The 15814-nt window shown below is 42.1% G+C and overlaps 1 protein-coding gene across 1 annotated transcript in view; it reads right to left on the bottom strand.

Annotated features, from left to right (window-relative positions):
• PTPRF (protein tyrosine phosphatase receptor type F) overlaps positions 1–15207 on the bottom strand; it is a gene marked incomplete at its 5' end in the record, with an annotated part of 246182 nt that extends 230975 nt beyond the window's left edge. Inside the window, one exon of the mRNA XM_082287496.1 lies at positions 15123–15207. Coding sequence (XP_082143622.1) covers positions 15123–15207 — 85 coding nt within the window. The remainder of the gene's footprint in view (positions 1–15122) is intronic.
• Between the last annotated feature and the right edge of the window lie 607 nt (positions 15208–15814).

Raw genomic sequence — 15814 nt, 5'->3', positions numbered from 1 at the left:
AGAGTAATTAAAAAGCTAAACAGCTCGAGAACCAATTGATTAGGTCTGGAAGCAACGCTCTGTTTAGGCGATCCTGCGATGCACGTGTACAGAACAGCAAGCGTTCGCAAAACACAATTAGGAGCATGCTCCTCAGTGCTGATGGCTTAGTGTGATTCTTGACAGATCTCTTTTTTGCCCAATTTGTATCATATGTTCTATTCATATATGTGCTGCTGCACATAGACCATGCTTTCAAGTGTCGGGAAAATTAACCTTAAGGGACAAGTAACAGAGTATTTTCCTTCCATCACCTGTACTTGCAATCTCCAAATAGCTGAAGTTTGCAAATGGACTCAAACACCTCCCGTCACAGGAATGAACTACTCAAGGCTATTTTATCACTAAATTTCATTTTCTCGCCTTAAAATTGCTCTGAATTCTCCGTAACAGGACTTCTAATATCATTACATTTCAAACTACATAATTGAAATTATAAAGTAAAGGGCTCCAAAATTACTACAGATGTACCAAAATAATGAGCTTACGACCAGTAATGAAATGGAAACTTTCAGAAGCCCGAGGTTAACAAAAACTTAAGAGATGCTCCCTATAACTTTCATAATAAAGCTAATAATTCTATTCTTGAGAGAGAAGTTGAAAGGGTTTTCTTTAAACCACTTCCTTCTCAGTGAAGTTTGGTCAGTTACTGACTACATATTTGAAAAACTGTCATGAAATGTGCAAGGATTAAAGCTAATGGGAGCTTGAAGCAGCAATAATGAGAAACTCCCTCTATGCATACAGGAGAGCGATCAAACACTAGGCTCCTTTTATGCCACCTGATGAGCAAGAAGGCGCTGGTGTTCCTCAAAGCCAACAGCTCTGGCCTCTGTGTGAGAGTGTGGGGCATTAGATGCAGGTTAGAGAACGGGTTCACAGTACAGGCTGCCAACACACACAAATAAATCTCGGAATAAAGCTACAGCAGCATCTGAAAGAGAGCTGGGTGCACGTGCGCCTGCCTGCAGAGGGGTTTCAAACACAGCAGACGGGCCTTGGATCCCACTCCCTGCAGCAGCACCGCACACCATTACACCAGGCACAGCAATACCTCTGGGACACAAAACCCAAGCCCAAGAACTCCTTCTTTGGTACAGAAAGCCAAAGGTTGACCTAAATTATCCTGCACATGTAAAATGTCGAATTTTTTGAGGGAAGTCAAAGACGTAAAGAGAATTGTCTTGTTACGGAAGTAGAGATGCTGAAAGAAGCCATAGAAGGTTTCACACATTCACAAATGTGATAATTTAGATAACAAATGTAGCAAATTAAACCAAACTTGTTAGCTAACAGAATATTTAATTATGTACTATGAACGATCACTTGCATATCTGGGAATTTAAACAATTATTTTTCGAAGCGGGGAAACGTTTCTGAGAAGGAGAGGTTTTTAACATCCCAGAGCTTTTCCATTGCATTCCCTTCCACCTTACCTTGTTTATAGCTCTATTCAGTAATAGTTTTTACTTGTTTCCTCGATGTCTTAATTTCCTGCAATAATACATCTGCCATGAATAATTAAGCAATGCATTTGCTGCTCGCTGAAAGCTGAACAAGTGCTATAAATCAGTTCTGGGACCCTCTGCCAGCACAGACACAATCAGAGATCTGCTAATGTTGGCATTTCTTTCTGCAGGTGAGAGAAACAGAGCATAGAAATACTCAAGGAGCTGCTCAGCAGTGCCAGGCTCCCCTGCCCTGGCACTGGCATTTTGGGAGAGTGCTTGTCTGCATCTTCTCCCAAGCAGCAGGACTTCAAAGACTGTTTTGATGAGGGGCAGTAAACCTAAATGTTCTCTGTTCTTCACATTTACTCCTTCCTAATATTCCTAGGTTGTTCCCTCTTATTTTCCCACTCCATAGTCAGGAGGAAGAGAGCAGCGCATGTCCCGAGTGTGCATTATTCCCTTCTCAGCACCAAAATGATGGACTTCTGTGGGTTCTTCACTATATTTCCACCTTATTTCTCCTGCTGCTTGTGGTTCAAACTAGGACACTACTGGATGGCAGTGAAGAGCTGAAGGATCATCTGTAGTCAGGCCCATTAGAGCCAGTGAAGGTTTATCTTGCTGAGACACACTCGCTCTCAGACAGCTGGGCAGGCTGCATTTCTCACTTTTTTGTATATGAAGATGGAAGATAACAACAAGCTACAAAAACAACAGCGATAACATTTCCCTTCAACACTTCCACTTGCATCAGTATCAGGGGAGAGGAACAGTAAAACAACTTTCCACTACCAGAACAGGATTCACCTTTTAATTGGATGAGGTTTACAGTGCAATCACTTCAAGCTCAGCTGTGGAGTGTATGAGCCTCTCCAGCTTGGCAGAGCAGGTACACTAGAAAACTAATCAAGACCAGGTATCCAGCGAGGCCTAGAAAATGTCAGGGTGGCCATTAGAATTCCACATGTCTTAATTTGAGAATCTCCCAAACCTTCACTAGAAGGTGCAGAAACTAAAAAAAAATTTTAAAGGTCAAAATGTAGAACAATTCATCACTGAATTTCCCTACAAAACAAACCATGTAATGTTCCTGGTTTTAATTCTGTTGACAACAGATTGCACATATTTTAAAAACGTAATGTTTAGCAGCTGTGCTGCCAGTCTGCAGAGTTTGCATATATAGCTGTGATATTACCATACTCTATTATTCATAACAGGCAACAGACTTCCTTCTTTATCTTGTGAAAAATAATTGCAGTTTGAAGTCAAAGTCTGATGGCAAAGAAACATCCAACATAATGGCTAGAGTTTTCAGAATTCAGGAACTCAATGTAATGGCCTGCATTTTGATTTAAATCAATTCATTAAAAAGACAAATCTCCGATCTGTACTTCTTCAGCAAGAACTACATGGCTCTTTTATGAAAGCCAGGAAAGGAAAAGTCAAGGTGGGTAAATAGCTTTTTCTTATCCACAACAAACACACAATAAATTAACTGTAATCTTTTAACATGAAGCATGAGATACTCCCATCTCATACAGCCCTGGGACAGAAATTCATGAGTTGATATATAGCCATTCATAGCAAGAATGACTACTGGAAGGAGAAGGAAAAAAACCTTACACATTTTCCCTTCCACTACCATTAACATGAAAAGCATTCTATACAAATACACATTTTTAATACATTTTCCCATTCATGCACATAAATAAGCATTTAGACATATCTTAGTGAGAAGGTCTTGCAAGACCTACAGCACCCTTTGCAATTGTTTCCCAAAGCATTTTGAGCTGCCAGAAGCTGTTTCAATGCCCCCCCCTCCCCAAGGAGCTGCTGGTCAGTGCTGCTCTGGACAGCAAAGCAGCGTTGTTGGCCTGGAGTGGTCCACACATAGAGCCTCCAACCTGCTCTGCTGCTCTGTGTGCTGTGTTATATGGGCTGGCACAACCATACTGTCTTCCTTAGGAATATCTGACAGTCTGCAGGACAGCACAGAAGTTTGGTGCTGTCAGAGAGATGGGTTCTTGCACACCACAGCAGCAACCACCAGACACACACCAGAGCCCTGCCTTGGTGAGCAAAGCCCCTGCAACCAGCAAAGCTCAGACACCAACTATCTACAGATAAATACACAACGTGTACTAAAGAAAAAAATCAAACACAGAATTACCTGCTACAGTTTGCAGAGCTGAGTTAACTGTATGGCTTCAGAAGATGAACCACACATTGTAACAGGCACCTGACCTTTAGTCATGCACAGATGTGGGCAAAAAGATAGCAAACCTACAAGGGTTCATGAGAAAACTAGTGGATGTTTGCAACTGTCATATTCTCCCCTGTATTCGCCCACCAGCTCCTTCAGAGCAGAACTACAAAGTCAGAGAAGGGCACTGAAGAGAACTAAGGACCTGGAAAACACTTTCACACAGAGATACGTAGTCAGAGGAAAGACAGTGACTGTCCCTTGAGTGGAGGATGAAAAAAGGACAGGATAAAAATATAAGAGTATCAGGTGACCTAGGGATGACAGGCTACGAGACTGTACCTTTCCTGGTTCATAAATGAAGACAAAGAAACATTCATTTTAAAAAATCACACAGTCTATTCAGAACACATCTGAGGGAACACTTTCTGTTTGTATATGAAATTCCAGAAGTTCCTCTAGAAATTCAGTTCCATGCCCAACAATCCTGCATGTCTGTGAGCACTGCTTAGCGCCTGACCTGAACTTCCCAGCTGCAGTTCAAACACATTACTTATTCTCCTAGCAGTGGATGGGAAGGACTGGCTTCCTCCCCAGTTAATCCTTCCATTCTGGCACTGGGATGCTCAGGTTGAGATGTTTCACCACAAGCATTACCCATGTGAGCAGAGTAGAAAGACTACCAAATGTGTCTTCAGGATGGTATTCCTCATTTCTGCCTGTCACTGTAATGTCTGTCCCCCTCAAAACAGCACTGCTTTGTCAACTCCTGTATGGTTTATGATCCATTACCACTGCAAGACCTTTTCTGTATACCAGCTGTCTAGGCAGTTGTCTCTCATTCTGTATTTATGTAGCTGATTACTCCTATTTTCAAACATCTATCCACATTTTTCCTTATTGACATACATCCTCTCAGATAGTTTCGCCAATTTGTAGACATAATTTTGAATTCTAATGGTGTCCTCCAACATGCTTGCCTCTCTTCCCAGCTTGTTGTTGCCTGCAAATTTAATAAGCATGTTCTCTATTCTATGAGAGAGATCATTACTGCAAATGCTGAATGCTACCAAACTGCCAAATACCCACCCTATGAGCAGATGTTTCACAGGAAAAAGTCTCATGAGGGAGCACTGAAAGCTTTACTAAAGATAAATGACATCTACTGCTTCTCCATTCACAAAGCCTGTTAGCCTGTCATTAAAGGAAATTAGATTGATCTGACCTTGACAAAACTACACTGGGTATTATTCCTTTGCCCATGTGGATAAAACAATATTTAGGGTTGTTGCAATTAATAAAGCTTTACAGAAGCAGTAATACAAGTCCCGTTTCTGAGAACAACTTCTAATTTTACATAGGAAACGGGAACTAATGTGGGTGGGGAGAAAAGGCAAGAGTATGAGACAATCTTTTTTTGTACCTCCTTAAAACATCTAGCATTTGTTGGCCATTACTGGAGGCTTATGTTGAGATAATTTTGGGATAAATGGACCTAGAGTTTGACACAGTCCGCAGTTACTGTAACACAAAATGATTCTGCAATTTGACATAAACTTGGAAAACCCCACATGGTATACTGCATGTAACTTTAAATGTTAACTGGAGTTTCCTAAATTACACAAAACTACACAGGAAACTCTTCTCACACAACATACTACAGATTACAGACAGTGCTGGAATTTTTGAGCTAAATTTGCCTCTGAAAAAAAAGCTTTATCTGCAACAGAAGGCTGAATGTCTAATGGAAAAGACATTGAGCACTGCATGGATGCTGACTGAACAATGCAGGGATTTTGTCTTAAAATGTAAAAAAAACCCCAAATCATACTCTGCTCTTAAAATAGGGCACACGACTCTACAGACATATGAACAGTGGTGTATTTTAGCATTTGAGAAAAAAAACCCCAAAACTTTGGCAGTTAAATATCTTAAATGTTCCATACATTTATTAAGGCAGAAAAAGGTTCAACAGGCATTGCCAAGAAAGACAAGACCAAGCCCCTGTGGCCTGCAGTACAACCACAGAGCAACTTCAACAAAAAAACCTCCCTATTTCCACAGCTGCCTCAAGAAATAGACAAATGCACTAGAAGAGGAACTTCATGGTGTCAGTGCAAATTAATTCTCCCTGCCTACATTCCAGGCTGGGCACTGGAGGACCTGGAGGACACCTCTGCTGTGCACCTCTGGCTCTTGGGAAGACTAAGATCAGAGTGGCTCTGGCTACCTTCACAGAATGAATATACAGGCAATTTAGTTACACACGAGCTCACACAGCATCCTTTACATAGTGATCCAGCATGAAATTCCCTTTATATTATTCAGCAGCCTGTTTTTCTACGGGTCACTCATTCCACAAATCAGGTTCTGTTCTCTCTGGACATTACTACAGATGCGCTTTGGTGGTCAAATGGTTTCACAGACATTTTAGACTAGAGATCTATAAATAACACCACAGTCAGCTTTAAGGGTACAGAAATATTTTTCCACTCTCTTTGTTTTTAAGAGCCTTCAAAGACAACTTTTGCAGAAAGAACGAAAACCAAATGTCCAACTCATAAAATACGGTCCCTCAACTTGAACGTTGCCTCAAGACCAAGCAGGGCACATTTCAGCCATGAACTCTTAAAATGCTGAAAAGAACAGGTTATAACTAAGGAACTTTGTGTTAACCCCTGATAAACTGTGTGTAACAGAGCATAAAAAAGGATACTGGGAGTCTACTTGCTGTAGCAAATATTAATGACAAGTCAACAACCAGGACCATTACCTATTATATCAAACAAGAGTAAAGGGCATCTTTCCAGGTCTTGGACTACCCTCCTCATCCTCCCAAGAGCCATACTAAACTCTGTACTCAGCATTCCAAGAGTGAGAATACTGTGTCAGGACCAGGCATCCCTGTCCTTTAAATAGGAATATGAAAGTATTTTCTTACAAGTTTGCTTCTCTGAGGTTTTTCCTGCATCCTGGAAAAGCTGAAAGCTTCTGTTTGATGCTAAACAAAATACATAGTTGTCATCATTGTATCAGTATTTTAACCATTTTCAGCATATAACAAGAATCTCACTACTCATTGTTCAGTTCTTTCAATGAATTTTCCCTCTTGCAAATTAAACACTCTGTAAGTACAATACACTATAGCTGCCTTGCTTCCAAGATGTTGTTTTTCCCCAAATGCAGGGACTGAAACCCTTTCTGCAATCAATGCATGGTAACTCTTGCAATTACCTCAAAAGACGCAGTTTCAGTTTTGAGCGTGAAAACCAAGGAAATGCCCTATCTTAGGATAGGAACAACACCAAAGTGAGATCTTTGCAACACACTCTGCCTCCCACTCACACAAGTCCCCAGCTTTTGACAAGTGGGTGAAAATGAACAGCCCCACCTGCCAGGCACAGTTGTACTAATGCTGAGGTTCAAAATGGTCATTACAAGTGGAGTTTTTCAGGGGCAAAAGCCCTACATGTGTAAAGCTGCTGAGTGTTTCCTGGCCTCTTTAAAATCCCTCTTCAAAACAACCTTTAACAGAAGTAACACAACAGTTGAAGTGGATTTGGCTAAAAAAAAACACGAAGAAAACACGTAGGTGTTCTGCACCCTTATAACAAAGAGCAGAGGCTCAACAGTCACTGCTGTCTCCCCATGTGACAATTCACTGCCAAGGGCTTCTATCAGTCACCTTCCAGGTGAGCCAACAAAGTTATCATAAGTAGATAGAGTCTGTAAAAAATTTAAAAGAATTTGCAAGAGCAGCAAAAGCAAGCAAGAATTCTGAGTGATTCCTTTTAAATCTGCAGTATTTAAGACTGCTAACAGTGGATTGATGATGGTCCTTTCCACGAGACCCCAGTTACTTCCAAAGAATCCTCTATCAGCTCAAGTAGAATAACCTCATGTAGCAAAGACAAACCAACTCCAAACCTCTTCCTGATATGCTGACTTTATTCAAAGCACCAACTCAGAACAGTCACCATTGGTGCAACGAACCTCTGTTGGAAAATGGTGGCATTTCCATTTATTTTAAGGTTTGACCAGGTACTACCTGTATGTCTCAATCCAATCTTACAAAATACATTCCTGGAAATCCTATTATTAATTACTGGGGGGGGGGGGGGGGAAGGAAATAATGAGTAATATATGCAGTGAAGGACCATGTGAAAAGCACAGGACGACTGTGAAGTCATTCCAGCCTGTACTACGTGAAATGGAATATATTCTGTAATTATTTCTTTTTAATACCATGTGAATGGCCCTTATTGTGAAGGCTTAATGCTATGATGCATCAGAGAAATTCAAAACTAACAGACATACAAAGCTCTAGCATTGCAGGCTACAATTCATATACAAATGTAAAGCCATCATCCACTATAAAAAGTGCTTTGATTTAATTCAGTGATCATATGTCAGTAAAGTGTGCAAGGCAAAAGACAGTTCTATGACTTAAAGTTTCAATAAGCACCCTACAGTGTTTTCACACCAACAAAATAAATGAGAATTGTCTCTGGCACAGACAAAGCACTGATTCTCACAAGGGACTAAACACAGCATTCAATTAAGAGTACACCACGGCTTTTCAGCTCCTGATACATAAAGATAGACAACTTACCAGAGAAAAAGCACCCATGAACAGATGCTTTTTTTCCCACTCCTCTTTAAACCAGGCATGTTCAACATCAAAAAGGATTGACTAACATTTTGAGCAAACAAATTTCATACTCTTGGTTGTTCACAAAAATGAGCTTGATCATCTTATATTACAGTATCATTCTGAAGCACCAGTGTAATGAACAGATAATCAAAGAAACAAAAAAAGCATTCCTATTACCACATCATTGCTTTTTACAACTGCTCAGCTAAAACACTGAAGGCTCCAGCAGATCTTGCACGTTTTCCCTTTCTGACATCAGTACTAGTAATAGCCAGGAGCAGCACAACAAACCGTATTATTTTACCGGTTTTCTGGCACCCCTTTCCATCTGCAAAGAATGTTACCATCACTACTATAGGGTACTTTAAATATCTCATTAAAATACACATAGCAGCCTCTGCAAATAGCCACAGCTGATTAACATCTGTGAATGAACACAACTCACTTGCAATTAGATTTGGAAAGTAAAGGGTAAGCTTTACCAAGATTGGTAGTCAGCTACAAACAGAAAGGGAAAATTACCTTTAAAGAATTACTCAGATGACTAAATGAGCTGGGATCCAGCAAAATGCATTTTAATGTACTTAGAGACAGATATTCACAAGCAAAAAGCCAAGTCACACTAATGAAATACGAGTCTGCATCCTGGGAATCAGAGGTCCAGAAAGGAATTCAGAGGTCACCGTGGAGGACCACGTTCCCAGCTGAATGCTGTGGGTAAAAAGGCTAAAGTGCCATTGTACTGTTGGAAAATGCAGCCACTTGTCTTGGTCCTGGTCTCTTGACTTTAAAAAACATATTGAAAAGTCTGGAGGATTAGTGAAAAACCATAAAAATTATATCTGGTCAGAATAAACAAGATGAGCCCATTTTTCTACAACAGGAAGTACAAACTTTCAGGTTCTCTAACTCCTCCACTTCAAGTTGCTTCCCCAGGAGATTGCAATAAATAGCAGGAGTCTCCAGCCTCGCTGACAGATGTTCTAATATCCAGTATCTAAACCCTAAAAATGCATAAGTGTAGTTTGCAATAAATACAGATTTGAAGAAATAATGATTACTTGTCATTTTTACAGATCATACAGTAGCTGGATAAATTCTCTACCATTTAGTTTTCAAATCATGATTTGATAGCCCCCCAAAAGCTACGTGCTAGCTCATCCACAGCTGTTAAAAGTAGAAGCAGAAATTACTACTGAAATTATACAGCCTGTGTTACGCAGGTCAGAATAAATGACTGCTCTGATCCGAGTTCTGGCCTTAAAAATCTATGAATCTACACTGAAGATAAAATTGTAAGCAGGTAGTTCTATCGGTTTTCTGTATCACCAAGCAAATAAGCACACGCTCTCTCAAAGAACAAGTATGAAATATATCATCCCCTCAACATTTGTCACTTTGCTGGACACTTAAACACAGGAAGTCCCTTGTGAAAGCAGGAGAGGAACTCTGGCTGTGCAGCTGAGTCTGAATGGTGCAAACACCAACTGGGGATGCTTAGCCCAGCACAGCAGCAGTGAGGGGCTTAAACAAGGAGCCATGGAGTCGAGGCGACAGTCAGAGCCTACACCGTGGTCTCCATGCAAACCACTGCCCCCCAGATGTCCCTGCACACTGACCACATGCTCAGAGCTAAGAACAAAACCCAGAATAAGCTTGGCTGCAGTTACTACAGCACCTCTCTGGGTTTAGGAGCCACCACTCACGGAGGACGCCATGAGGACAACAGGAAGAGATCACTACATATTTATGCTGCTTTTACATCCTCTATAGTTCTTTGTACTGACCACTACTGGATGAGGGATTTGGGGCTAAGCAGACCTTTGACCTGGCAGCTGATGTTGATTGATGAATGCTGTTGGCTTTAACAATAAATAAAAAAGACAAATCATCATGCTGTGATTTGTTGTGGGTAGCAACCCAAACAAATTCATGCCTTCTGCAAGTGCTGGAGCTAAAAGGGTTATAAATACAGAAGATCATCTGTTGTCTACTCTATATGTGATGCTTGTCCTCACAGCATCCCTTCTACCTTGATGTCTGCAACATTTAGCTACAAGCAGGCAGCATTTAGGTATTTTACAGAGAAGTGCAGAATCCATTTCTACCTAAATACATATATTTATATATATGATGAGTAAGGACACCAAAAATAAACACTGCACAATAACTGTGGTTAATATTTCAACCTGTCCCTTAATGATACCACCTCAATGCCTCAGGTACAGGGGTTTTCCTAAACAGTATTTTCCATGTTCTTTTTTCTGATGGAGCATGTCAAGCTAGTGAAGGTAGAATTGCAGAAAATTAATATTTACTTGTGCTGCAATACCTGGATCCAATCTCATCAATTACACATAATCACTACATGCAGTGTTTAGGGACAGGCATACAAACAGGAAAGCTGGAAACAGAAACTGATGCAAGGCAGCAGTGGAGAAGCCTCACGTCCAGCTTTTGGGATGGGATCCCTCTGCCCAGCTCTGCAAAGTGGCCGTTTTCCAGGCTTGCACAACAGCAAGTCTGTCCCTCAGGGTGGCCTGGATCAGCTCTCTTTGGGGTTGAGCTGTTGTTGAGGCATCATTCAGGTTATGAAGCAAAGGCAGCAGAGCTGAATCAGAGAGTCAAAACAAGCCAAGCTGGTCTTGGGAGCACAAAACAATAAGGGCATACAACAGAGTTAGGGGACAAGGAGAACCAAGCACCATAACAGATGTTCCCTCCAGTGCTCTTCCACCCAAAATCTCCAGACAGCACTTCAGGTACAGTGCAAAATCCCTGGCACAACAGAACTCACCTGAAGCTAGAAAGGGCCATCTTACTATTCTTAGACATCACTATATCTAGAAAAGCCATCTTAGTACTCTTTCTTTTCCCAACCATCACAAGCATGAGCATCCTACCTTTCTATTTTATTTTTTAATGTGTCTCCTTGATTCAATTAGCATCCAAGAAACTTTGATTGAAAACAAAAAAAAAACCCACACAGAAAAACCTCCCATGTACAGGATGCACATCTTTCAGATATAAAGCAGCTCTTTCTTTCAGGGGCAGAGCAGCCTTGAGACACTTCAGACTTGGGGTCCTTTCTGGCCAGAGGTGGTGGGAGCCAGAGCCCTGCCTTGACCACACCAGCTCATTGAGGCACGTTTCATCTACCCCCTCAAATAAAAGCCAAGTTTGCTCTACCTTTAGAAATCAAAAGGTGCAAATTATTTGTTTACCAGGTATCAATTCACAGGTAGTTGGCCTTATTCTGCCTTAGTTCTTTCCTTCTACAAGGTCACTTTTGAAGTGTTTTTATTCCTTAAGCCCTTTGAAATTCTGTGCAAGACAAACCAAAATATACTGTGGTTAGAAAAGACCTAGGATGGGTCACCCAGTCTCTTCCTTTGGCTAATGGAACCTGTGCCCAGGACTTCAAAAACAAAGCCTAATTTTTAAAAAACCAAGACAACAACAAAAGACAGTGCTGACGATTTCTCATGACATTATTGATTTTTCCCCATTTTCTCTGCATTTTGTTTTGAGAGGGGATTTTTGGTAGTTTTTTTATTTTATTCGAATAAATGACACATTTTCAAAAGCTGAAAAAAAGCATCTTTTAGTTTACAATTGCTCTGAACATTAACTGAAATCTGCAAAGCCATTTTTCCCATGTACAATCAAAAGCTGACAGACAGGGAAGTACAGAGTGTATAAAAAAACCCACACAAGCAAGCTGAGAGAGAATGGGTAAAACAGCCATCCTGAATCAGCTCCGAGCTGCTCTAATGGAATTAGGGTCACCCTGACAGAAACACAGTCAGATCACAGAGAAAATTTAATAATTTCTTATTGCAGTCTGTAAAAGCTGGGGAGGATTTGGAAGAGCTTTCTGCCAAATTAGCACTTCTGCATCCACTGCTCATGCACATGTGCCCCTTCCCACTCACCTTCTCCTCCCAGCACTGCACCAGAGCGGCCAGGAAGCCACCACTCCCCTCCTGCTGCCACAGAGGCACCCAGTGAGCCCCTCTTTTTTTGACACTTTGCCACTCAGTTTAACCTTTAGATGCTCCTTCCACTCCTCATTGCTGACATTTTTCACAGCTCCCGCGAACTCAATTTCAGGGGAGGCACCAGCACAGCCCGGCGGTAATTCCGCCAGGCAGTACACACTCAACCTGCTTTATCTCAGGCATTAACATCCAGCCTTCTGCCAGCTGCTTTAATTGTCAGGAAGCTACAGCAGCGACACCGAGATGTGTTACAGCAACAGCAGGTGGGGAAGGCAGGGAACACCCAGCCGTAGGTGCTCCCTGAGCACCCAGCCAGGCGCCACGCTGCTGCCAGGGATGCAGCACAGCCCATCTCCAGCCATCCTTCCCTGCTCCTATAAAAAGCTATTTGGGGACTGACTCCAGAAACTCCAGGGACAACCCTGCTCCCATTATCCAGTTGCTTTTAGTGGGGGAAATGCAGAAATGCTTTGGAGATACAGAGCCTGCCCATCCCTCCACTGACTCCAAGCAGCACTGCAATGGGGAAAAGAGAATCAGTCATTTCTTGGGAACAGCCCTTATCAGTGTAAATAAATGCTCTTTCACTGAAGCCAACAGGATGGTACAGGGACCAAAAAAAACTGAGGAGTGCGCACATGGGGTGCTCCTTTCACAGCATCCCTCTCTAGCTTCTACTGGAAGCTCAGGTGTCCATACATCGTCATACCTTCCCCTTGCCCTTCGCTACTGTCCTGAACCAAGACTCTCCAATGCCAGATTCACTAAAGCATCGCTTGTCTGCATCACTGATGGCAGGTCATGTCAAATGCAGGGTTTGGGGGTGACATTTTACCCCTGCAGAGGCACAGAGCAGACAGGTCCTTTCACACAGCTCCTAGCCTCTGAGGGTTGGTGGCAAGATTCAGTGGGTCACACGAGAGAAAACCTCTAAATTGCTAAAATACACAGAGCAACATTTTCCATCCTAGGAAACCCTTGATTAATCCATGGTGGCTGTGGTGGTTAAAAGGTCAGTGCCCTCCAGAGCTGCCTTCCAGATTAAGAAAAAGTAATTCAGAGTCAGTCTGCACCAGAGAAAAAGGCATACATACAGATAAACTTGCTCCTCAACACAGAAGTGTTCCACACCTGAGACACCACACAGGAACAGCCAATTTTGTTAAATTTAAGCATGTGGAAGTATTCCACAAAATTAGCAAAGCACCTCTACCACAAGTTATCCTCAGGCCAAGAAATGTCCTAGGACACCTCAAGCTCCACCAGCTTCTGCGCAGCTGTGATGTGAGTGATGCTTCTCTCCTTTGAAGGAGCCAGTAATAAGATAATAACTTTCAGGGAATTTTTATACACCTCAGAACACTAAACAAGTATTTCTCTATGCCAGATTCCAAAATGGGCTACAATGTGCAGATGTAAAGTGATCTGAATAAGCACTTTTCAACAGCACCAGCAGACAACAGAGTAAGCTGAGGAAGGAGACAGCTGCTGCCCCCAGTTTAACTGGACAGCTCAGACTCATACAGACCCACATTCATCTGCTTCCTATGCAAGTCATCCCTAATGACAACAAAAGAAGTGAATTTGTATGTTTCTTCACATCCCTCCTTCACTCTTCACTCCATCTTCTCTAAATTTAGTCCTTCCTTTCAGTTAAGGACATTTAGGACCCCCCAGTCTGTTTTCTACATTCAGCCAGGTTCCTACCAACATGAATCAAGATCTCCTTCAACTTTCACAAAATTACATCAAATTATAAGCCTGGTGACTAAAGCTGCAGTGAGAAAGACATGACCGCTGGCAGCTCAGGAGGTGCATCACGGTCACCTGGGTTTCAACTCAAGCATCCCAGGAGCTCCTGGTACTTTCGGAGACAAGGAGTATTCACAACAGCCAGAGACCATGATGAATGTGCAGACATTTAGACATCGAAAATCTGGGTACAGGTTAAAAAAAAAAAAAGGGAGAGAGGCTGCACAAATACTTGGGGACTGCCTAACAAATACACACCCCAAGATTATGCAAAAAGCCAAAGCCACGAGGCTTCCTGCATAACCCATTCCATAAGACATTCCTACTATAAGGTGTTTTTAGTAGGCTACCATCAGCCATGCTTCTCTGCTCCTTTCTGTCCACAACAGCGTTTTGTGTACATTTCCCTTGGCTGGATGGGGCTAATTAAAGCCAGTCACGGCAGCTCTATGAGACTATGAGGACAACAGCAAGGACACAACAGCTTAAAGTATGACCACAAGGAAACACTGTACTCCAATTCTGCTGAAATATAGGTGTAAGAGAGCTACACCAGAAGGTAAGAACTCACACCCTCTTCCCCAACAGCTTTCTCCAACAGCAACCGCCTGCTGACTCAGGAGAGATGTCTCAGTGCTACACAAATTACAAGAGCTGGCAAAAGAACAAGGAAGAAGTAACAGGGATTACTGTGACCCCAATACTTCTTTCTTCCTCCGCCCCCAATTTTCTTTACTCATCTGTACGTGTTAGAAATCAAACTGTCAGGTTTTGATCTTGCAGCTACTACAGAAATTCTTCCAGCACTTGAATAAATTTTGTCAGTCTTTTTAGTTCTACTCGTGCCCCTTCACACATACCCTGTTTATCTGCAATGCGCACACTGGGAAATAAAAGACTGGGGGGGAGGGGGGGAGTTGTCTCTTAGCCCTCAGTGTTTCCCGTACAAACCAAGAAGGTTTAATATTTCTGGAAAGAAATTTGCAAGGCATTCAGGCTTTCCAAAACCAAATGTCACTTACTGTCCGCTCTTACAAAAGGCAGCATCAAGCAGCAGAAGATGGCTGCTGGCACAGTGAGTACTGGGATCCAGAAGTTAGGCACCATATTCCAAGGTAGAGCAAGTCCTCTTCAGTCTGAGGCAAGTGGTCAGTACATCCAGTGTTACAGACACAGACTTACTCCTGCAAACCAAAAGAGGAAAAAAAGGAAAATTATTATGAAACACAGATTAACTGCCAGTATACCAAACTGCATTGCAAAGACATCATTACAGATACTTTTAAAGAGAAATTTAACTATCTTCCTTGCATGAGCAGTAGAGCACCACACATGCCTCCAAATTCAATAAGCTGATTTCAAGGGTCAGGAGGCATAAATGCACCCATCTCCAAGTTTACCTTCATGTACAGTCTGGTTTATGGCCCATTAATGCATCCTTTAGTTGCTGTTGTTCACAACAAATAGTTCCAAAGCCTCACATTACATACAAGAAGCAGTCTTAAGCTCTTGTAACTCTCTTTCCATGTGCCCTAGACAGACATGTTTGACTGCGTATGCAGGGAGGTTTGTGATCAAACTGCATGTAAAGCATAGCCTGGACCATCCAGCTGGGCTGGTGTACACCAGACAAGTCTCAACGGGTTCAAGCAGAAGAAACAGAAGCTGAACTGGATCAGCTGTCAGCTCACAGGGCTACCAGAGTCACAGCAGA

This window comes from Coloeus monedula (assembly GCF_965178545.1).
Source record: "Coloeus monedula genome assembly, chromosome: 9".
Taxonomy (NCBI): domain Eukaryota; kingdom Metazoa; phylum Chordata; class Aves; order Passeriformes; family Corvidae; genus Coloeus; species Coloeus monedula.
This window is presented reverse-complemented; position numbering and strand designations above follow the sequence as displayed.